Consider the following 24,044-nt stretch of genomic DNA (forward strand, 5'->3'; position numbering starts at 1 on the left):
TGGTTAGTACAGAAGGTGCGGGTCAAGGTGCAGCGGAGAGGTGGGGACCTACCTCGTGACCTCGAGAAAGCACTGTCTGAGGGGTCAGAGGACGCAGACGCAGTGAGGAGGGGGTGGAAGAAGATGCCCCTGCGGGGACTGGCATTCTCCATGGGCACGGTGAGCAAGGAGACATGGGAAATGCAGAGGTTCCCTTTACAGGAAGCTTGGGTCCTCTCCTCCTTCTTGCCCTTGGGGAGGACTCACCTGAAGAAGCCTTTGCAGCCTTCGCAGGTCATGGCGTTGAAGTGAAAGCCCGTGGCTCGGTCTCCGCACACCCCACAGATTCGAGGCACATTCCGGTCAAAGTCACCAGGGTCAGGCAGGGAAGTGCTGGCCGCCGTAGCCTCCATCCCTGCAAGAACAGCAGGCAGGCCACGCGGCCAGTGCCAGAGTCAGTGCCAGGGCCAGCGGGCATCCTTTGCATCTCTTTCCCCCCATCTCCAGGGAGCTCGATGAAGCCGGCAGCTCCCCAGGGCCCAGGCCCGGGCAGGGTTTCTCTGGTGCCCTCACGACGTGACTCTCCATACCCCTGCGTCCCCTGCTGAGCAGAAGCGGGGCTCCCTCCCCCCGGTCTGGAGTGGGTCCGTGGGGGCACTGGTGACGCTGCTCATGGCGTGGCCTGGACTCAGACCGCCTGGCTCCCAGGGCTGCCTCTGCTGCGTACTAGCGGGGCACCTCTGGGCTACAGTCCTCTTCTGAACAATGAGTTTTACTTTAAGGGGTGCAGGGAACACACACGTGCCACTGGCGTCAGCAGCAGGTCATAGTCTATGCTGCCCAGGGCCCCTCCAAGAGAAAAAGGCGGACCACCAAGAGCCCGAGACCTCAGTGCAGAGAGAACCCCTCAGTCCCTCTGTTCTCGAGGGAATGAAGGACTTACAGGCCCAAACTGGAGCCCTCGCCGTGCCCGTGCCAGCTCCTCGCAGCCATCTGGCTCAGGGCCTACGGGCCTGTGGCCCTGCTGTGCCGCACCGAGGCAATCAAATCTTTCCCCTCCTTCTTTCTCTCCAGAGTAAACACAACACATTGCTTTGAATGTCCTTCTGAGCAATACGTGTCATGTACAATTAACTGATTTTGTTTTCAGAGATGGCTTTTATAAATGAGCATTATCATCTAGAGATGGATTTCACACTTGAGGAAAGGGGAAAGAGACAGAGGGAACAAAATATAATAGCTCCGAGAAATCCTGCCCAGAAAGCAGCCAACTCAACGTTTCCATTAAACAAATTGGGCTTCGGCTTCACCTGCTGCCCCTGACCTTGAATGCCATTGTGCTCAGGGCTGCTTCCGAGATACCTCAGACCTCCCTAAGGTGGTTGCAGACCTTGCTGCCTCCCAGTTTCATCGGAGTCCTCGCCAGGGTCATATCAGGTTTAAGTGGCCCCTGGGCCTCCCAACAGCAGGGTCCTTTGGGCCAGAAGAAAAACAACAGAGGAGGCCAGTGGTGGGAGGATAAGCACCTCATGGGAGTTTAAGCACCGGCCAAGGTACCACGTCCTCCCATGGGGGTGAAAGAGAGAGACTGGGGAGTCGGGGGCCGGAGGAGCCTGGGAGGCTCTGACTTGCCTTCCCAGACTAGGCACCTGATCCCTGAGCCAGGGTTTGGCACGGCAGAGCCCATGGGAGCCGCATTTCATTCCATCCCCGTATCGCCCAGTGAGAGAAGGGCCATTATCACTCTCTTTACAAATGAGGTCCAGAGGAGCCCAACTCTAGCAACCGTGATTATAAAATGCACAAAACAAATACTTAAATTTAAAAAAATTCCTCAAAGAGCTTCAAGCCACAGGAAGGAAGTGGGACAGACGAGGACACGACGCTGTCATTCCCAAAGGGGTAGAGGGGACGTAGCACAGACGACGTCATAGTTCCCCTGACTTTCTCCTTAACTCTTCTTCTCCTGGGAACGTTAACGTCATAACAGTGACTCTGCTGCCCTCCCCTATCACAGCTAGACCGACACTTGTTAAACTATACTGTATGTATACAGAGAGAGGGACGTCAGAAAAGGAACAGTGCGGTGATTTACAGAAACCTCTGAGGGGCTGAGCTGGGAAAGGGCATGCAGAGGCGCTATGCAGTAGCCACGCTCTACTTTTTTTTGAGTGGTAGGTATATGGTATCTTATTATGAAAACACGATTTTATGTTTCATATGCCTGTGTGTGTATATGAAACATTTCACAAAGTGAAAACCATTAACAATGAAAGACCAAGTGGCTGAGGGTGTATCAGCAGTTCCCCTGGGACCCGCCCGAGTCTGGGCTGACTCCCTGGGCCTCCAGAGCATCGCACTCCTCTGACGTGTGGGCGGGGACCCCAGAGGGCCCCGTAGCACTGTGAGGCAATAGGAGAAACTGTCTAGGATGCCTGTGGCTTAACCCCGGGTCAGCTGAGATGCCGCAACTCCCTGTTATCGTGACGTTGCCACAGAGTCTGCACCATCTGGGAGCCCAAACATCTGCTGGAAAAAGAGAAACCGAATGTGGGGGTGGGGGAACATCAGTCCAATCTGTGTCCGAAATGTTCAGCATCGCAGGGGCTCCTTAGGGCACAAGAGGGAGAGGCAGTGCCTTGTGATCCGGGAGGCTCCTGGCTGGCGGCGTGGGCCCGTCCCTGGGTTAGGCAGGAGAGAGGGCTGGTTCAGGTGGCCAGAGGCTTACTGCGAAGCGGACCATTTCCAGGTGAGCTCCCCCGCCCCTGAGCCGGCAGAGCCCCCCGGAGCCCCCCGGAGCCCTCGCTGCCACTCCCACAGCACTCTGGGGCCCAGCAGTGGGCTGTTCCTAATTCCGCTGACCCAGGACCACCCTGCATGTGCAAAGCCCAGGGTGGTGTCCTCTTCCTTCCCCTGCCCACCAGCTTCCCACGGCCCAGCCCTGCTGCTGCTGCTGCTGCTGGGAAATGGAAAGCCAGGGAGGCTGTGCCTGACGAGGAAACACCCACCTGAAGGAGCAGGCGTGCAGGAAAGCCGAGCCCAGGGGCGCCCTTCTGTGAGGTCGAGCAGACACTGCTGATCAAAAGGACTCTGAAGAGAAAAAAGAGAAACATTTTATCCGCAGGTGAGCCTAACCTCACAGCCAGTCCTCTAAGGAGCCCAACGAGTGGGCGACAGAGGATCTTTCCAGGGACGTTAGTTCCCAGATCAGGGACCGAAACTTGACAGAAGTGACTTGTCGAGGGTGCGTGTAGTTGGCAGGGGTGTGGGGGTGTCGGGGTGTGCACCGGGCAGCAGCCAGGAAAGGCCCTCCCGGGAGGCAGGGAGTAGCAAGGGGCAGCGGCCACAGCCCCCTTGCTGGAGGCTCTCCTTTCACGGCCAGCGTGTCAGGAGGGAGGAAGGCTTCTTCCCGAGGGTCACTCCTGCCGCCACAGCCCCCACCCCAGATCTGAGGGGTGCTCAGAGAAGCAGAGCCACTGGGTGGCCCAGCCCGCTGCTGAGGGCAGGAAGGAGACAGAGGAGCCCAGGGGAGCTGGGAACGGTGTGTGCTGGGATTTGGCCCAGGGCCTAGACGGCTTCAAAGACAGACGTCCGGGAACCCCTGTGCATGGTGACCCGGCGTAGGCGGAACAGTGCTGCGAGGGTTAAATACAGCTATGCACTTTCAAACAGGATGTTTTCTGCCACTTTTAGCTCTTCCCCAGACACTCTCAACACCCCCAGCCTCGGTGAGGGCTGAAGGTGACTCTGCTGCCCGGAGTCTGGGTTTGAGTAGCATGATAGGCCACCACAGTGGGGCTGGAGAATTTCACCCTCCCCACTTCCACCCACACCGGCCCGGCTTAACCACCCACGCTCACGCACACGTGCACGCGCACACACACAGACACACACACACACACGTCCTCCCTTCCCTGATGCCAACAGGAGCTGGCTGGGGAGACACAGAGATCTGCAGGCACCTGACCCTGCAACCTGGCAGAGGACTTTAAGTCAAACCCCAGATGGGGAAGGTCAGGAGCCCCAGCTTTGGTTTCTCTGCTTTCCGGTGGCCCGACTAGCCCCGGTCTAAGACCTGCGCCCAGCTCTGGGACTGCCAGCCCACTGAGCCCACTTACCACCCTCCTGAGCACAGCCAGCACCCATGGAACATCCAAGGAAAATGCCAGTGGATCCAGCTGAGGTAACCTGAGCTGGGCGGGCCCACTCCCAAGGACCTTGGGTGGGAGGAGGCATACCTGCTAGGGACAGGTATGTTGTCACCTACCCCCAAGCTAAGTTCTTCTTTGCTCCTTCTACTTCTACTGCCCAAGGCCCCAGCTGACCACACCCTTCTGGATTCTACCGTTGGCCTTATCAACCTTCTAGACTCCTTGCTGGCTCCCAGAGGCTGAGGTGAGAGCCAAGTGGGAACAGGAAGGACCACTGCTTTCCTGTCCTCCACCTCTAAGATTTTCAGAAGTCAGACATGAGATCCAGGTAGACCACCACCCTTGAGTTAAAAAAATGAAGTCTGTGGGGTCCCTACTGGGTGCCAGCCTGTTAAGCTCACACACGTGACCTCACATAAGCCTCCTAATTTCCTGCAAGCTGAGCAGCACCCCCTTTCACAGATGGCAACACCAGAGTCCAGGGCACTTTGAGTGACTTGCCGAGGCTTCCACGGCGAGGCAAGTGGCGGTGCCAGGGGTTAAACGAGGACAGGCCAGTTGCTGTGCCCAAGTGCGTCCCTTGCCTCCTGCCGACTCCTCCCACCCCGATGATAACCATCAGGTACCGTCTGCGCCCGGCCTTGCTGCGAGTTCTTCACGTACACTCTCTCACTTAAGCCTCTCAATGACCTTGCAGGTGGGTAACTGTCATTACCCCTGTTTTAGGGGTGGGAAACTAAGGCACAGAGAAGTTAATTGTCTCTGGAGCTCGGACTGGAACCCAGGCAGCTGAGCCCTGCGTCTCTCTGCTCTGCTGCCTTTCCCCTGGGTGACCCCTGTCATCTGCCCAACCCTAAGTCCTGGGACTCCTTTCACTTCCCCCAAGTCAGGGAGCAATGGAGACAATAATCCCCAGGCCCTGAGGGAAAAGCATCTTGTCCTCCCAAGGCTCCCAAACCAGGGCATGACCGGCCTCATCCAGGACCCCCATTCTGCCAGCCAAGCCCTGTTATCTGGGAAAATACCACTTCGCACACTGGCCTCCCCTCCCCATGCACTACTGTGCACTATTGGATGGTCGCTGTCAGATGATCTTAGTTGTAGCCTACAGCATGGAAAGTGGGGCAAAGACATAGGACGCAAAAAAGGACAAGTGGAAAAACACCATTTACTACCAGCCCCCTTCACCACGTCATAACCCCCACCCCCAATTCATGTTCTGAGTACACAGGACAACCCACTGCTTTTGCTGGGGCTGTCCCCAGAGCAGCCTCGTCCTGCCTCTGTTTTAGAAATACCCAAAGCCCCAGCACAGAGCCACCGAGAAGCAGAGCTCTGCCCTGCAGAAAGCCCCGGGCTTCCATTCCTCTGGGGTCTGTACCCCACATCAAACCCCTGCCTGAACCTGACCCCAGGCCTGACCTCGTCTTAGCAAGAAATGAAGCGATAACAGGTTTCCTTCCAGTTACACAAGCCAAAACCACTGCCTCTCCTACACGTCTGCCTATCAGCCCAGGCATCACGCACCCCGTCTTCCAGTGGTTTCTGGTAAATGGGCATCCCCTGCAGAGTCTCACCAGACAGTCTCGTGGAGTGGCGGCTGCAGGGCGTCCTGGGCAGAGCCCTGGCGAGACAAGGACCCAAGTGCTGCTGGGCTCAGTAAACCACCACATTCCCTGGGCCCACCCCAGAGCCCTGGGGGTGCTGTAGCTGTGACGCCGGGAGGACAAACGGTGGAGAACAGCTCTGACTGCCTAGGGCTTTTCCAACTCTCACAGTGTGCGACTCCAAGGCCAGAATTCCCATCATGCTGAGGCCTTAAGACCATGCAGGAAGTGAGATGCCCTCACGGAGCTTTCTCCCTGACCCCCTTAGTAACCAGGTGAGTCCCCACCTATGTGTTAGTGCAAGTGAGGCCCACTTACCCTCAGATGCTAGGGAGCAGCAGGGGCATGAGCAGAGTGGCCCCTAATGAGCCCCACGGAAAATGGAAGCCCAGGAGAGGGGGCCTTGCTCAGTGCGGGTAGGACAGGAGTGATCAACACTGGGCCTTCCAACAGTTGACCTTGACTCAAAGCTCTCCCTCTTTCTAGAAAGAAATGGAAAGCTAAGTGATTTTCCCAGAAGAAGGGGAGACAATTCTTCTGCTTCCTAAAGTTGATACACACAGAGTCAACCTCACGTGGGGCTTTCTGCAGAGCAGACCGGCGCTTGCGGACGCCAACTACAACTGCGCATGTGCACGCGCACCCTGTCGCTGCCATTTCTCCTTTCGTCATCCTCTCGGCTTAGCCGGCAGGGTACCGCACACTGTGTGACCCCCTTATTTTTTGTTTGCCATCTCTTTATGCTAGTGTAACTTCGGCACAGCAATACCGTGGCCAGCCAGGGTGATGCCCTCTCTTTCTTCTCCATGAGCCCTAACATATATCCACATTCTTTTTCCAGAACAGTCTCAGCAGAGGAAGAAGCCAAAGAAAAATAGAGAGAAAAAGAGGGCAAGGGGAGAGGAAATGTTCTGTATAAACAGAACTTATCCAAACCATTTCTTGCCCCCATTGTCTCCCCATGGACGTATTTTTTTTACAGAGAGGGGAAGTGAGAAGAAAGAGAGAGAGAGAATCATCAGCGTGTGAAAGAAATGTGGATTGGTTGCGTCTTGTGGGCCCCCAACTGAGACCTGGCCCACAACCCAGGCATGTGCCCCGACTGGGAGTGGAACTGGAGACCTTTCTGTCTGTGGGATGATGCCCAGCCCACTGAGCCTCACCAGTCACGGCTCCATAAACAGATTATAAGTATGGGTGATAATGGTTGAAGATTACTTTCTGCAGACTACAATGTCCAAAGTAAAACCAAACAGATACCAGTTATATCAGAACATCTAAAAATTGGAAGGAAACTTAACACTACCCAGTCTAACCATCTCAAATCTCTCCATAATATTCTAGCTAGTTTTCCAGCCTGCGCTCGAATGTATTTCCTGGTGGAGAATATCCCCCATGACAGTCCACTCTCCTGGGATGGCTCTACATTTAGAAAGTTCTTCACCATCTGTCTTAAATCACTGGTTCTAGACCAGCTCTTTGCAACCACCTAAAATGAGCCTAAGATGAGCCTGATGGGCCCGTCCCACGGCCTCGCTGAAGGGAGAGTCCGCAGGGTGCCACTGTGTGAATTAGAAAAAGGGGCACATTCCTTATCTGCTGGAAGATTGTCACAAAAAATAGAAAAATGTAGAATTTTTATGATGTGGGTGAGGTTACAGGGGAGAAGCAGGGGAAGGTAGCCTGGGCTGCTTTTGGTTTGATTTTGACCTCATAAGCTGGCAGGGTATGATCCTGACTCCCACGAGGCTGTAAGTAAGGGCCGAATGTGGACAGCATCTGCCTCCATGACCTTCCACCCGGAGAGAACAGTTTTCGGCCCAAGCAGAGGACTCTGGAGGAGTGGGAGCAGCTGCGTGAGCCCCGCTGCGCCTGCACGCTTCCTCCCTCGCCGGCTCCCTTGCTCCCGGGGGGGCGGCACCAGCACCACAGCTGTCAGAACACGCATGAGGTACACCGAGCTATTCGATGACTGACGGACTGAGGGGAAAGGAAGTGGGTGATAACCCAGAAGTTTCACAGAGGAGTTTGGTCCTGGAGGTGCTTCTTACTTAAGCGGTTGGGGAATAGACGCCACCTTGGAGAACGTGATAAAGGTCACGACGGACACCCCACACAGTGCCAAGGGTTACAGCTCACTCGTACAAACTAGGCTACAAACTCCCCGTCTAATGGCCATTCACCAGGACTCTTTCTCAGGAGCACTGGCAGCTTCTTGGAGCTGAGCAGCAGACAGAGGCAGGAATGCACAAGGACCCAGACCATGGGGCAGGAGATACATAGCTTACTTTGATGTATTTCCATTTCTTATCTACAACAGTTATTCCTGCAAGCTGCTTTTTTCCAGTGGAAACTGCCCTCAGCTTTGTCAACAAGATTTCTGGGCTGATTACTTCTCTCCAGGTAACAGGCAGGCCATGCTCCGTCACTACTGGAAAGTGTGGGCAACGACAGTGGCCAGTGAAGCGCAGGAAACCAATTCATTCACAAGCTGCAGCTCAATATCTCTGGTTTTACAGCTGAAGAAGCTGAGGCCATGGGAGGGGAAGTGACTTGTCCAAAGCCGGACAATGAGGAATAGTAATTCTCCACATCCACCCTGGCCATATCCCAAGAACTCTCATCACCAGCCTGAGTGGCTTCCAGGGGGACAGAGTGGGGTGGGAGAGAAACAGGCCACGGGAGGAGGGGAAACTTCACTCATCAGAGCAGGAGGAGGCCCTGCTGTAGACTGCAGTAGGACCACCCAACATGGACTCCCTCCTTACAAGCGATACAGGGAAACACAGAGGTAGACGAGGGTCACCTTCGTTCCTGCCCGACCAGTTCAGCTCTCTGCTCTGGCCTCCAAGACCTGAAGAAATAGATGAGGACTCGAGACAGGGAATCTTTTAGAGGGAAGTAGGGTATGCCTGGGACTCTCTCTCTCCCTTGGGATACTTGCTTTCCTGGGATACTAGGATGAGGGTACTTCGCTGGGGTATCTGCTACAGGCGGAAGTTAATCAGACAGGGAGGCTCTATGTCCAGTGACTTGGAGACCAAGGAATAGAAAGTGCACAGTCCGAATGCAGAGCACCAGAACACAGGGAGGGTGGGTCCAGCCCTCCTCTGGGGAGACCTGAACTCTGCTATTCCTTATGCAGGCAATGGCCAAATGAAATCCCCTCCCCGCCCCCCAAAAACCTCAATGGCCTCAGAACAGCAGGAGAAAGCTGCTTCTTTTTTCCAAGTGATCCCCAAGTCCAGCTTCCTGGGGGCTCTACCCAGGCTGAGTGATCTCTGGATCACTCAGACTCTTCCTGTGCTGTGTGAAGATCTGTGCCCAGTCACTGGTCCCACCAGCTCTGAGATCCTCAGGATCCTTGGCATCATATCCCTTGCTTACCTCACAACCAACATGGCAAGCTGATGCCTTGGTTACTCAGCCACTGTCCAGCTTCCCTCCAAACCCATCCCCGAGACATGACAGTACCTAGGTCACAGGGCTATTGTGGAGACCAAGATCTCTGGGTAGCACTCAGCACGGCTCCTGGCATATGGGGTTTTATATGACATAGCTCTCATTATTAGAACTATGGCTGTTGTCAGTACAGTAGGCGGTGAGTTTAGGGTCTGAAAAACGAGAAGACTTGCAGGGCCCAGAAAGGTGCTGTAGAGGCGGGAAGGCTGCTCTCAGTTCCAAATGCTCCACCCCAAAGAACATTGCGCAGAGAGCCACATTTCTGCTGAACTGGGAAGAGAAGCTGACCACCCCACCCATTGACTGTGGCTTCCAAAAATCTGGTGCTCGGGGTGGGGAGAAATGGATCATCCTACTGTCTCTCCAACAAGCAGAGTCTGAGTCACGCATCTGGACTTTTCCTCTACGAGGGAGGTCAGGCCTGCGGCTCCCGGGGTGTCACTGGTGTGACTAACCTTTCCTGTATTCATCGCCCTTCCTGTCCCTCTCATCCAGTGCTGCCTGTCTCCTATGTCTTCTGTCCCCAAGACCTTGTCCTGCATCTGTCCCACATCTCTTCCCCCACTAGTGGGGCCTGAAGCTCAGCAATTCAGTAACGTCCTCCCGTCTGTCAAAGGGCAGTGGCAGCTCTACACCCCATTCCCACCCATCACTGCAGGCAGCAGAGGGCAGGCCACTGGGCAAGGCCTCAATGGGATGGCAGGGGCTGGGACCCGGAGGTGGCAGGGAGGGCTGCAGCTGCGCTGGCAGCAGGGTGGCGCTGCTGTGGCCCCTAACTTAGACACTAGGCTGGCTGTGGCCCACTGGGCCTGGACACCTGGTTGTCTCCAGCTCCTGGAGGCTTTGAGAGGCCATTCACTTAGCGTGGGAAAGCTCCTGAAGCCTGTGTCAGGATCAGCAGAGGAACCTGGGTCCTCTGAGCTGGGCAGGGCTAGGATAGCTCTCCACCCAGCAGCTTCCATACCATAAGGGACTGACTTACCCCAAGGATCCGCTCTGTCTTCTGGGTTATTAGTGAGGGGGGGACTTCCTGAGTAGAATGATTTCCCCCTTGAGAGCTTCTCCAGAGCTTGTTGGGTTGGGTTCCAGCACCCTTCTGTCTAGATTTCCTCTTGGGGACCACCTTGGCCAGGGAGGCTACAGCACTTCTTCTTGGCCTCACACTGTGGTGGGCACTGGTTTGGGCCTCTCATGCCTTATCTTTGAGGTGACCCCAGCCTGGGTTTAAGCACACTTGACTAGCAAGCCCTGTACTAGAAGTCACAGACACAATGGCGAGCCACCCCCCCACACACACACACACACACACTGCCTGCCCTCTGAAAGCGTACAGTCCACTGGGGGGACCAACAGGGACTGCAATGTAGTACAGCCCACGCCACAATACAGGTGAGCTCAGGTGTGCCAGGAGCCTGTAGGAGAGCATCTGGCCTTGTGCTGGCGAGATTGAGAAGGTTCTTGAGAGGAGGTGACTTTTTTTTGTTTTTTGTTTAAATATTATTTTTGTATATTTTATTGATTATGCTATTACAGTCATCCCAATTTTTTTTACCCCCTTATTCCCCTCCACCCTGCACACCCCCACCCTCCAGCATTCCCCCTCTTAGTTCATGTCCATGGGTCATACATATAAGTTCTTTGGCTTCTCCATATCCTATACTATTGTTAACCTCCCCCTGTCTATTTTATACCTACCATTTATGCTTCTTATTCCCCCATTTTCCCCCTCCCCCCCCAACCTGATAACCTTCCATGTGATCTCCATTTCTGTGATTCTGTTCTCATTCTACTTGTTTGCTTAGTTTTTATTTTTGTTTTTTAGGTTCAGTTGTTGATAGTTGTGAGTTTGTGATTTCTCAAAAAAAAAAAAAAAAAAAAAACCTTGCAGGCAAGAAGGGGTTGAAAAGAAGTATGTGAGTCATGAAAGGCAAGGACCTACATCCAAGATTGCTCTACACAGCAAAGCTTTCATGTAGAATGGAAGGACAGATAAAGTGCTTCTCAGATAAGGTCAAGTTAAAGGAGTTCATCATCACCAAGCCCTTATTATATGAAATGTTAAAGGGACTTATCTAAGAAAAAGGAGATCAAAACTATGAACATCAAAATGACTACAAACACACCATCAACAAGAGGAGGTGACTTCTCAACTTCTCAACTGAGACGTGAAGAATCACAGTCCAACATGGCAATGGTAAAAAGGGTAATAGTGGTCCCGGGCAGGTAGTACATGTGCAAAGGCTAAGAAGCAAAAGGGAAAGAATGTATGTGGCTGTCTGCAAGGCTGGAGAGTGAGAAAGGGCACCAGGAAGAAATAAACCAACCAACCAACCATTTCAATAGGAAGTATATTCCATTCTTTCTTTTGCTGAGTTCTTCTAGTAAACCCACTGAGTCTTGAATACCAGGAGTTTTTAACTATTGTAATAATATTTTGAAACTCAAGACTTTCAGACTCCACTCAGACCCCATTCCAACCTGAATCAGCCTTGAGTGCTATAAAGAAAGTTAAAATGGGCCATCTCCCATAGGTTCATTTGGAAAGGGCCCCCAGGTCAGCAAAGCAGCGACCTTCTCCTGCAACAGGTAAGCTCCCAGCTGGTGCACACCCAGAACCACCAGCTCCTGTCCTCCTTTGGGGGTATCCTTTACCCTGGCAAGAGCACCATGAGTAATTGAGCTGGATAGAAGTAGAGGAGAGGCTTCTGGAAAATTCAGCCCAGCTAAGTAGGAAAAACTGTTTTGTGAGAGAAAATTAAAAGAAAGAACGAGAGGTTCAACAAGGGCAGGTGAAAGTTGGTAAACAGCTCAGCCACACATCACCAGTTTGATCCTAATTTAACGCATCAGTTTGTCCAGGGTGGCCAGATATGGTTGCTGGGCATGGGGAGACCTGAGTCACCCACAGCCAACCGATCCCAAGCCTGACTCCACTGATCCGATCCACAGGGCCCACTCCGCTCTCCTGGTCAGCAAGGTCACTTCCTTGTTTCCAGGAATTGCTTTGAGGAAGGGCATTGACCACAAACACACGATGGTCACAAACAACTTGCATGTTGGACACGTACGGGAAGTCCCCTACATGCGTGGGCACATGCCAGCCTGTCCTCTGAGTCAGGGTGCCCACACTCACTGCTAGCTGATGTGATAGAAGCCCAGCCTTTCCCCCAGAGCTATGATAAAAGATAACCCTTTTGTTTCAAACACCCTAATCTCTCAGGAAGATTCTTCCCAAGGGCCGCATGTGGTATGAAACAACTGCTTTTGCGGTAATCCATGAACTCTCTCCAAACTACAAACCCCCTCCCCGGCCTTATCCATTGGCCATCTTCCTCTTCCTTGTTTTTCTTTGGTGCCCAGGGGCAAAGATGGCACAGATTTGCTACACAGAGCAGCATTCAGCGCTGCTTTAGGAGGTACTAAACCAGAGTCTCCAGAGGAACAGCCTCTTTCTCCCCTCAGCAGTCAGCTGTCTGCCTCCTGCCCTCCCCCTTGCTGTTCACCTGGGCCTCCATACGGGGCAACAGATTTCCTTGTCCCTTCACTCAACACTCTTTCCAGCAAAGGCTAACGTCCCTGGAGAAGGGATATGATGTGCCAGCTCACAGCCTGTGCTCAGTGAAAGGAGCCGTGAGTGCAACTCGGCTCCAGCTGGCTGGGCAGACTCCACTCTGTCCGCTGGAGCTGCTGCCAGGCAGGCAGCCTGATGGGCAGGGAGGAGGCCAGTGGCCGTGTCCCATCACGGCCCTTCCACCCACCACTTCCCCTTTACCCCCCTCCTTACTTTTCCCAGAACTCCCCCTGACCTGAAAAACACTCTGCAGCCAGGCTCTTGAGGAGCCTGGGATTGAAGTTTAACAGAGACAAAAATAATTCCCTAGTGAGCTATTTTCTGCCCAGCTTTGGGAACAATAGATCAGGGTGACAGGCGGTAAGGGTAGGCATGGGAGAAGGCTGGCTGCTGGCCACCAGCGTCCATTCAGGGCCTTTCCATGCCCATGCTCCCACGCTCCCCCTGGATAGGGTTTCTCAGGGGAGCGGGGACCTTAATCAGGGGCTCAGGACTTAACTTACCAGCAGCCCCACCGACCTCCACCAGTGGAGCCCAAGGGAGGAGTGGGGCAGCAGGTGAGGGAAGGCCCGTGGGAGCCCACAGGTCCCTGCGCACTGGGTGTCAGTCCTCCACGCCTGCTGCTCCCTTATGAGATGAAGGGGACAAGACAAAAACACTGCTCCGTCACTGAGCCCGTCTCACAGGACTGCTGCACCAGCAAAGATGGGACGTTCACGTGTGCCATAAAAATTGTTACTCCATAAAACTGTTAGTTATGAGTTTACTACTATCCCCCCAGGTACGTCAGAGAAGGAGGAGAACTAGGTTCGGCATCAGGCAGAGCAGAGGCTGTGAGAAAACGTTCTGAACGAGTCCACACAGCACGATCCTCTCTGCCAGCGTGAGGTCCTCACAGCCGGCCAGGCCCAAAGTGCACATCACCGAGCCCTCCAAAACATTCCACTTTTTTTTTTCTTTTTGCCTACAGATCCTTTTCTTCCTGTTGATTTTCTTTTGATTTTTTTTTTAATTCAGAACTTTCTAATAACTATGAGAAAATAACTGACTGGGAAAACAATGGGGGAGGAGAGAAGGAGGGAGGGACGGAGAGAGGATGGGAAGGAAGGAGAGGATTCGTTCATTGTGGGATCTCACTGGGCTGAAAGATTTCATGATAACTCTACAGAAAAAAAATAGGCCCCCTCGGCATCACTCAGGGCCCGTGCGAGTGACTGGCCACGCCTTTGGGCAGAAACCCTACGCGAACAAGAACCTGGTCCCATTCTATGTGACAGGCACCTGTTAAAGAAGAAGCTGCCAGAGGACACGCTGGGGGCCTGCAGGCTGCACCTGACTACACGCGTGTTCTGCGTGTCACCTGGCCCCCATCACCACCAGTACTGTACATTTTTAGGAAGCTGTTATTATTTGTTTTTAGAGAGGGGAAGGAGGTGAGAAACCGAGGGAGAGAAACATCAATGTGTGGCTGCCTCTCGAATGCCCCCATGGGGACCTGGCCTGCAATCCAGCCATGCACCCTGACTGGGAATTGAACCAGCCACCCTTTGGTTCACAGGCTGGCACTCAATCCACTGAACCACAGCAGCCAGGTAATTATACATTTTTAAATTAGTTGTCACTGTCTCTCTCTACTTAAAAAGTAGAGAGATTGCATTTTTGAAAAAAAAAATCTGGATGTCTAGTTTCCTATTAAAAAATTAGATAATGTGGCCACACTGGGCTGTAGTTCCGGTGGCAACCCCACTGGCCTGAGACAGAGCTGCCCCTGCAGGCCAGGCTGTGCCCTCCAGTCCCTCCCACCAGAGTCTGCACCCCTCCAGCCTCACTCATTAGCCCCTGAACCAGCCCACAGTGGCAGTGGAGCTCTGTGGTCAGAGACACGACGAAGAGAACAGGCTGCCTGGGTGTGAACCCTGCCTTCCTTCCCTACCAGTGGTGTGACCAGAACCAAGGACCTAGACTAATGCACGTCACTGCTCCGCACAGTACCTGGCACAAGGCACCTGCTTGTCATTACACGCCTGTGGTTCAATAACTGGGAAGCATTTATCTGAGTCGCAGCCCGGCTCTTTAAAGATGTTATAGCTACACAAAGCAATTGCCTTTCACATCTTCTTTCTTGCTCAGGGGAGTTGGCCTACCAACAAACCTATTTCCATTCATGAAACCTCTCTTTCATGTTTCTCCGATGGGTTAGGTATAGTGTTGAATGGTGACGCCCCTGAGATGGGCTTCGGACCAGCTCTCAGGGGCTCACAGCAGAGTGGGTTGGACAGCCACAGCCCCATGGGGCGGAGTTAAGCACAAGCTCCCCACTCCAGGCCCTGCCCCAACCATCCAGGAGCTTAGTGTTCAAGAAGAAACTGGGGATGTTCTTCTCCTTCTAGGCTACAATCCTTTCCAGAGCTTTTCTAGGAGACACTCAGGGCCCATGAGCTGCATTTCACCTCCAGATTCCCAGGCTGCATACTTGACTTCTTCTACTGCACACAGGTTAACATAATTCCATTTCAACAAAGCTGTTCAGATCTCAGATGGGGTTCATTATAATGGAATTTTACCTGAGGCAACCCATCCCCCACTTCTTAACGTCATGGCACCCAAGATGTTGGTGTGCTTGCCAAATAGGCTGGACAGAAGTAACTTCCCACCCCTGGCAGAGGCCGAAAAATTGAGAGCCATTTGGAACAAAGAACTCTGCCCTGAAGGTGTTTTCCAGCATCATCCTGGCCAGCCTGGAACTGTCCCATTCACCCTCCACTGGCACCACCTACTGCCTCTTTTCCAGCCCCCACGGGGGGGCACCCGCGGGAGGGGGGGGAGGCTGAACTGGACGACTGGACACTGCGCAGGAAAGACAGTGAGCAGGTGAAAAAGGGGTATACATTCAAGACTTAGGAAGGCCTGAACTTAAGTTCTGGTTCTGATTTAGGAGCTCGATGGCTCTGGAAATTTAGCCAGAGCCAACAAATTTAAAAATGTATAAGAAATTCAGCCACTTTTTTGAACCTCAGTTGCCTCTTTTTTAAAATGGAGAAAATAATATCATCTATCTCATAAGATCATTGAGAGGCATAAAATGCATGAAAACAGTTAATACAGTACCTGGAATGTAGTAAGTTATAAGAATCATTGGTTGATTATGACCATCAGCTATTATATGACATGTAAGCTTCATGAGGGTCAAAGGTTGATGTCAAGAGAGACACTGGGACAGAGTTGGGGGAGGGGGGATGGCTGAAGAGTTGGTGGGGCTCTGCCACGGAGCCCAGTAGGGGCCTGGTGACCAGGAGGAGGCCCCGGGCAGAGGCGCCCCCCTGCCTCTGGAGCTGACAGGCACAGACTAGATGAGTAATTACAGGACTGCGGGCTGGGGTGGCCCAGGCAACTGCCCAGCCAGCCACATTCTTTTGTTCCGTGAGTGGGCAGATGTCTGTTTATGTGGCAGCCAGGACGCTGGGTATATCTAACACCTCTTAAACCCAGCACCCCGGTTCTCTGTAGGCACTCGGCTCCTTCCACATGGCACCGCCTCCATTCTCTCCCCCCAGTTCTTCAGCCACTCCCTGCTTCTCAAATTGGACAAGTCAGAGGGTCAAAGAACAAGGCCAGACTCTGAACAATCAGTCAGAGGAGACTATTAAACTTCAGTTCACCTCACCAGGAGCCTTGAAATGATCAAGTCCTGGACAGACGTAAATCCCATCACGGTCCCCTGCCTCATGTGCTTTGATTAGCAAGCTCACAAAGGGTTCTGTTACTTCCATGTCCTTTTCTCAAAATTGACATGCCCAGGGAAAGGACACGTCCCTCTGAGTGCACTTGACTCAGTGCACTGAGCACCTGGGCTCAGCACCAACACCAGGCTCCTGGGTGATCGGAACAGAATGCCAAGTGTGGGGGACAATGAAGAACCGTGGGCTCCCTTGCCCACTGCTGGTGGGAGCCCAGTAAGGAAAGGCTTCGACGGCACCCAGAAGCTCTGCACAGGGCTCTCAGTCAGGCTGTGGCGTGACCAGAGCGACCCGGGTGCAACACATCAGACGGGCATACAACTAAGCCAGAAACCAGGTCCTCAAGTCGAGGGTGATACAGTCATCGTAGTTGGAAGGGACTTCAGAAACTCCTCTGGTTCAACTTTGAGAGACGAAGTCTGTGTCAAGTATTGAAAGCACAGGAAACAATGAGGACTTTTATTCACTACCGTAAGGAGTAGGGGTCTTTTGTGTGTTTTGTTTTGTTTTGGTGCAACCACTTCGTGAAACAGCTGCCAAGCATAGAGTACTGCCAAACATGGAATTTCATTTTCATGTGAGCTAACAATTCTATTCCTAGGCATGTGCCGGGAAAAAAGCTCAACATATTCCAAACTGTGTTATCCCATGTAAGAGCCCCGCACTGGGAACACCCCAAATGTCCACCAACAAGAAGTAGGACGCAAAACGTGGCGTAGTCTCACAATGGAACACAACACGGAAGTGAAGACCAGTGAGCTGTGGCTGTGTGTATCACATGGACAAATCTCAGAAACTTATTGAGTAAAAAAAAAAGTGCATCACAGAGAACATAAATGTATGTAAACTCAAAAGACATGTATAACTAAATGTATTGCTTTGTAAAAACATACACAGAAAACTTACAAAGAAAAACAAAGAAATAACTAACCAAAATTCAAAATATTAATTACCGTTGGGTAAAGAGTGAGGAAGGGGATGCAAACAGGCAGGGGAAGGGGGGCTTTTAAGCTACTGTACATGTTCCGTTCTCCACTCAGGTGGTAGGCACAGGATATATTACTCTCTAATCTATACATAAGCAAAGTATACACTCATGTGTGTATGATGTATTTCACAATTGAAGAAATAAACAAAAAGAATTGAAGAATCTGAGAAGTGAAATAACTTTCCCAAGCTCATGGGCTAACAAATGACAGAAAGAGAAGTCAGTGAACTGAATTTGAGTTGAGCCAAGAGAGACATGCCTGGATTCTAAAGGGACTTCTCCAATAGTGAGTTTCTGGCCTAGTACATTTGAAGACAGTCACAAGAGTCTTTCCTTTTCACTCTTAAATTCCTAGTGTCTTGAATAGTGCTTGGCACACAGTAGGCCTTTGATGCATATCTACCGAATGACTGTCTGCACATGCTTTTCCAAGCCTATTTCATGCCAGGCACTTGATTTATGTTGTCTTCAATCCCGACGCCCTCCGACAGGGGAGTTATTATAACCCCCAGTTCATAGATGAGAAAACTGAGATCCAGAGAGATTAAGAAACTTGCCCAAGGCCACAAGCTAGAAAGTGATAAAGCCAGGATTTGAACCCCAAGTGTGTCTAATGCATTCCATTGAGCTGCTGGCATGGCTTCTAGTAGCACTGCCTAAAATTTCAGCAGTACACCAAGGAACCCGGGATCCAGAGCTGAGCTCGGTAGGCTGAGCATTTTCTCCTCTTTCCGCCTCTGTGTCTGGGCTCTGGCACTGGAGTGGTTTGTAAGGCCAGGCCCAGCACCAGCCAGCAGTACAGAGCTGTAGTCAAGGGCTAACTTTGCAGTATGAGTACATTACTGCACTTCTTTAAACTTTGTTTTCCCCACATACATGCTGGAGAGAACACTGGAACTTACTCTACATAGAAGCTGTGATGATGGAAGGAGACAAGCAAAGTCGTGGGCGCAATGCCTGGCAGACACAGTTACTGCTGTTAGATGAGGCTGGAGGCCACTTCTCCCTCCAGGTGGCGAGGTTCAAGAGTATTCTTTAGGGGAAGCCGGGAGGGGAAGAGGCAAACAAGGAGAACATAGCTCCCAGGTGGCAGTGGGGAAACAGCCTTTTTTTTTCTTGGTATACTTAACTCATAGAAGAGTATCGATACAATGGCTTGTTTGAGAGTGAAAGAGTGTTTCTTATTTGCCTTCTAGATCGTTCAAGCCTTATTTGCTCCCATGCAATCACTCTGCACAGAGTACCTCTCCCTCTGGTTCCTGTTAGCTCTTTCTACCTGAAGAAGGTACCCAGGACTGCTGGAGAGGTGCAGAAATCTGAGGGTGCTGGCAGAGGGAGCCTTCTTCTGGAACGCCACTGTCCCCAGAGTAACCTCTGGGCAAACCAAGCTCGCTCCCAGGTCAACTTGTTCAAATGAGTTAGTGAATCTAACCCTGCTGCTCACAAACATTCATTGCAGGCCAGTTCTGTGCGATGCATGGCCCCAAACACCCTGCAGCTGTTCCTAAATGCAGAGCTGGTGGGGTCCCATGGAGGTAAAGACCGACCCCAGCGTGAGTCCCAACACTTTCCCTCACCAGCTGTGCCACCCTGGCACACTTCTTAGTCTCACTGAGACTCAGCTTCCCGTGTGAGAAAGGATCATGGTAGCAGTTCTGTCTCTCGAGGCTGTGCAGGCCATGAACCGAGCACAGCAGCGGGACTCCTGAGCTGAGTGCTCAGGGAGTAGCTGTTCCTGGAGCTCTGGCTCCAGTGCCAGCAGGTGGCACACACCGAATGCGTCTACAGCAAAGCGTCCAGCCTCCCGGGTGCCCCACAGTGCCTTGAGGGTCACACCTTGCCTGACACCTCGGAGCTTCAACCTGCTGTCAGAAGGCCAGTGAGAGGGAGCAGCTTCCCAGGAACCAGCTGCTGGGTCCTGCCCAAACTCCACTTTCCCGCTGGTGGAGATGCCCACGCCCTGCTCAGGGCCAGGACTCTCCCCTGTGCAGAATGGGGACTTTGTGTGGCATCAGGTTCTGGGAACACTGCTTGGTCTATTCCTGGGCACGGGACCTGCAGGGCAGGTTTGCAGAAGCATGACACACACTAGACACACTCAGAAGCCTGCCACTTTTGCCTCTCACCCCTGCCCTTTACCCCCCCAGACGCCCCTCCCCCTGCAGGCCCCGGGGGTCTCTCCCGTTCCTACCTCCCCATAAGTCACTTCAAAAGACGGGACTTCCCAAGAGGTCTTCACCTGCCATTTGTCATCTGTCATGATGAGAATGACCTCCTTCCTGCCAGGGTAGATGGAATCACTGCAGACATCAAGGAGGTCCCATCCCTCCACAATGACATTCCAGTCACTCAAAGACAGTTCCCCTGGGGACTCTCCAGGGAGCCCACCCTGAGCATCTGGACCACAAGAACCAACAACTCAGAAGGGAGGGCAGTTTCTCTTCCACATATCACCAGGGCAGGATGCAGTGACTGCCACCAACGCCTATGGCTTGGGTTGAGCAAGAACAGCCTGTCTCCACCCTGGACCATTTCCCCAACAGGCAGACCAGACCAGGGAGTCAACCTACAGTGGCCAACACACTGACCCCGACTCCTGATGAGCAGCTTCCCTCTGGCTCCGGCTTTCACTCTGCCTCCCATTTCCCCGGAACCCGATCACAAGTGACCTGTGCCCTTCCTCCACATGGGCAAGGTTTGACTACCCTTCCCTTCCTGGTTGTTTACCTGATTTAGAGCTGGACTTTCCTGTGGAATGGTGTGGCTCCCCGAGATCTGGAAAGCAGAAATGGGGGAAGAGGGAAGAGGAAGCATCGGGCCTAGACTTGGCCCCATGATAAATCCGATCCCCCCAGGGGCAGCTGAAGGGGAATTGGCCTCGCTGTCCCTGTCTGAGGTAGGGGTGGGGCAGGAAAGCCAAAGGTGAAGCGGGTCACAGTCAAGGGTGAAACGAAGTCACCAGAATGAGCACTAGGTTAGCGCCCTGGGAGAGGGTACCTGGGAGCAGCACTGCCCTCAGGGGGAAGAGTGGAATTGGCCAGTAACACAGGGGAGCGGCTCGGGGTGCGGGGAGGAAGGTTGAGGTTGCTCTCGGGATTAAGCTACCTCCACCATCCCCTCCTCATTAAACACCACCCTCATTTTCTCCTCCTAATTAAACCCATTCCCACCCACCTCCCCTCTGTGAACTTCACCAGGTCTCAAATGGCATTCACTAGCATAACTAACTAACTGTGCCACTTCTCCCTGGACAGTTTTGGGATATCGTGCTGGCAGAACTGTGAGTAGCACTCCTTCTCACTCAAAAGTTTCCCAGTTTAGAGAATAAATTACACGGTCACTCTCTAGCACACCCAGGCAGACACTGACACAGGAGAGTCGAGGGGCAATTAGAGAGAAATGCAAGTAGCATGAGACCCTGGTGGTCCAGAGCAGCAGCTAGGCTGCTTGCCGCCCAGCTGAATCCCTCAGGACTGAACAGTAGTGGAGGGAGAGCTGCCCATGCCAGACCCAGAGCTACTCAGGGAAGAGGCCTGGTTCGGTGGGTTCTGCTTCCTGTCATCCCTCGGGGGCCAGGCACCATGCTGGACTCTTCCTCAAATCCTGTCATTTCCTTACTTCCCTCTACCTGCACCCAAACAGACTTGGCAGAGTGACAAATAGAAAACAGGAACCCTATAACATATCCTGCCCAGTAACAAACCAGAATGCCATCTCAGCTCAGACCTCCGGGGCTCCTGACTTTGGCTCCCTGGCCACTAGACCTTGACAACAGCAGGTTCCCAGCAGAGGCAGATCTCAGCCAAGATGGTAGCTGCCTCCTAAGGATGTGGGGTGAAGAACTGAGCAAGGGGAACATCCTCTCCTGTCTGGGGCAACCATGTGGTCTGGCCCACTGAGCCGCACGCCTTCCTCACGGAACACATCGGTTTTCTGGAAGTGAAAGGTGAGAGTTCAGGAGGGCTTCTTGGTGCTTCCTCTGGGACTTAGTCCCAAAAGAAGATTAGTTCTGAGGTTGAAGAGGGGAGGGAGACTGAGAAACTCTAAATACCAGTAATCAGTGCACCTCAAACAGCACCAGGCCTTCCACAATATTTATAGAAATAAAGTCTTGGCTTAAGAGCTATGAGTGGTCAGGAAAGCTTTCTAACTCTTCCTTTCACTCCTTCCCTTCACTCCTTCCTTATCCCACTCTCCTCTCATCTTACCCTTTCTCTCTCCCACCCTTCCTAACCCTTTACCATGGAAAGGGTCCAAGTTGCGGCCGATGAGGGGCCAGCCGAACAGAAGCCAGAGGACCAGCTGGAGTACAGACTGTGAATTCCCCAGCCTTTTTTCAGTTTGAGTCAGTCCCACAGTCTGGTTGTGGAATCTTCTCAAATGGGTGCAGAGAGGCCAGTTGAGTGAGGGGCAATGGGTTCTGGGGCCTCAATTTCTGCTCATGGGTCTGAAGCACCCAAAACAAAAGCCAGAGAAAAACTTGCAATCTTACTATCTCCATGTCGAACTGCGCATCATTCTAGAAGGACCCACAATCCCTCCAGCACTTGGACAAGGTAGGGATGAGGAAGGCCCCCCAATGCACAGCACTCTCGGTTCATAGAGGTGAGGCTCCAGGGTCCAGACAGTCCATCTCTGCCTCAGCAAACCACCCGCAGTTCCTACCCTGGCTCAGAACCTTCTTTGCCAACATCATGGTTTCCCTAGTCCCAAACCTTCCTGTTTCTTGTGCACACCCACCTCACTAACAGAGATGGGCAGCTAATAAGATCACTAGGCAGAGACGGAATGAGGGGCTCGTAAAAGTCTGTGGTGCTGGGATGCACCTCCTGATGCTAGAAGGAAAAGATGTGGATTTACCACAAAGCCATAATCCCTTCACAGACAACCCCTTCCGGAGTCATATCACAGCCATCCCATAATCATCGCTGTGTTGGGTGTTTTCTTCAGAAGTGGCCATCACTAGCCACGAGGAAGACAGCCTTCCAGCAGGGAGCTGGAGCAGAGCTGAACTCTGCCCAGGAGAGCTTCAGCAATGCTCCGAAAATGCCTGCCCAAATGCCTGCCTGGGCTCTGGCCCTTCTGGCTGCAACTGAGCCCAGACAGGAGGCTGACTCACTCACCACAGAGAGGAGGAGGAGGAAGAGGAGGAGGAGAAGGAGGAGGAGTAGATGCGGGAAGGGCCCGGGCTCAGAGACCCGGGGCTCCCTCAGCCCAGACGGCCTGGGTCACAGCCTCAGTAGCCCATGGGACAGGCTGGCAGTGTCTACTGCTCCCTGGAGAGCACATGTTCCCTCCTAGATACTTCCCCTGAATCCTCCTCACTCATGGCCCACAGCATGCCAACCTCTCACTTCCCAAACAGAAACTACTCCCTGAGCCCCCTCCTCTATTAGATGCTTGCCCCTGAGTTCTGCTGGACATTTATGGATATCTCCTGAAAAATATGTCCAGTGCCCTAGGGCCAACTATGTCTAAAATCATTGGTTGTTAAAAAAAAAAAAAAAGTCAAGTAAAGAAAAAGACTCTACTTAAAAGATCCAACTCCACGACAGCAGGTGACCATACCTGGGTCCTACAAGATAATAAGGGTACACACTCCACCCTTAGAGACTTAGCTCCATCAGCAGCCAGTCTCTCCTTTTCTTATTCCACCACTCCATGCCGAGGCACCCCAACAGAGGAAGGAAACAAATGCTTTTTGTCGCCCAAGTGCTGAGCACTGTGTTAGCGGAGTATTTCTGCGTTAAGCTGCTTGAGCGCCAAAGAGGTCGCTGCTCCCTCGCCAGCCTGGCACAAACTTCAGCTGTTCCTCAGACCACAGTGTCCCTTCGGTGCCCCAGCCTCATGGCACGACAGCCCAGATCTTAGTCACCAAGTTTGCCCCTGCGACTTAGGCTATAGTGCTTGCACCGGGGCACTCGGGCCTGATATCCCGACGCCCCCACACTGGGCCTAATGCCGACACGAGGACCCCCTTCCCTGCCGCTCCCGGGGCCTCACCTGGTCTGGCGAGCTGGTGGGCACGTTGCTCCGCGCTCCCGGTGCCTGAGGCTCGGCTGCTGCCTTTTGACAAGCAGAGACAGCCCAGCACCTGGCCCCGCCCCCTCTAGACCCCGCCTCCATACCCGCCCCCGCTCCTTGGCCCCGCCCACAGGTCCAGTCTCTGCTTGCCAAGAGCTCCATCGGTGCTGCAACCATTTTGGACTTGGAATCAACCATGGCACTGTGGTTTGAGAGACTCTGCCCGGTGTAGTCCTTCACGACTGACGTCCACAAGGCAAAGCATGCCTCTGTCCTCCGTGCGTGAGAGTTTTCGATGTTTATGTGTGTGCACATCAACGCTTCCGCCTGGATCATCTGTGATGTATCCCCCTACTCCCTGCTGCTGTGGTTCCACCCAGCTTGCAGCGGAGGCCTCTTCAGGTGCGTCACCCCCACCTGAGCTGACCCGGTCAGGACTTCATCTTCGCGGCGCTGGGGGGCGCCTGCGGCCGGCACCAAGGGTTCTCACCGCGCTCCTGGGAAATCCCGGGCGCCGCTGTTACT

General features: G+C 53.0%; 1 protein-coding gene across 1 annotated transcript in view; it reads right to left on the reverse strand.

Annotated features, from left to right (window-relative positions):
• The window catches only part of VDR (vitamin D receptor), a 56,389-nt gene extending 32,829 nt beyond the window's left edge, over positions 1–23,560 (reverse strand). Inside the window, exons 1-5 of the mRNA XM_037135560.2 lie at positions 23,499–23,560; positions 20,223–20,270; positions 19,687–19,774; positions 2,988–3,069; positions 247–394 (exon numbers count right to left, since the gene is read on the reverse strand). Of these exons, the coding sequence (XP_036991455.2) occupies positions 247–394; positions 2,988–3,069; positions 19,687–19,755 (299 nt within the window). The 5' untranslated portion in view covers positions 19,756–19,774; positions 20,223–20,270; positions 23,499–23,560. The remainder of the gene's footprint in view (positions 1–246; positions 395–2,987; positions 3,070–19,686; positions 19,775–20,222; positions 20,271–23,498) is intronic.
• Positions 23,561–24,044: the final 484 nt, after the last annotated feature.

This window comes from Artibeus jamaicensis, unplaced genomic scaffold, assembly GCF_021234435.1.
Source record: "Artibeus jamaicensis isolate MK-2021 breed Jamaican fruit bat unplaced genomic scaffold, CSHL_Jam_final contig_233, whole genome shotgun sequence".
Lineage (NCBI taxonomy): Eukaryota > Metazoa > Chordata > Mammalia > Chiroptera > Phyllostomidae > Artibeus > Artibeus jamaicensis.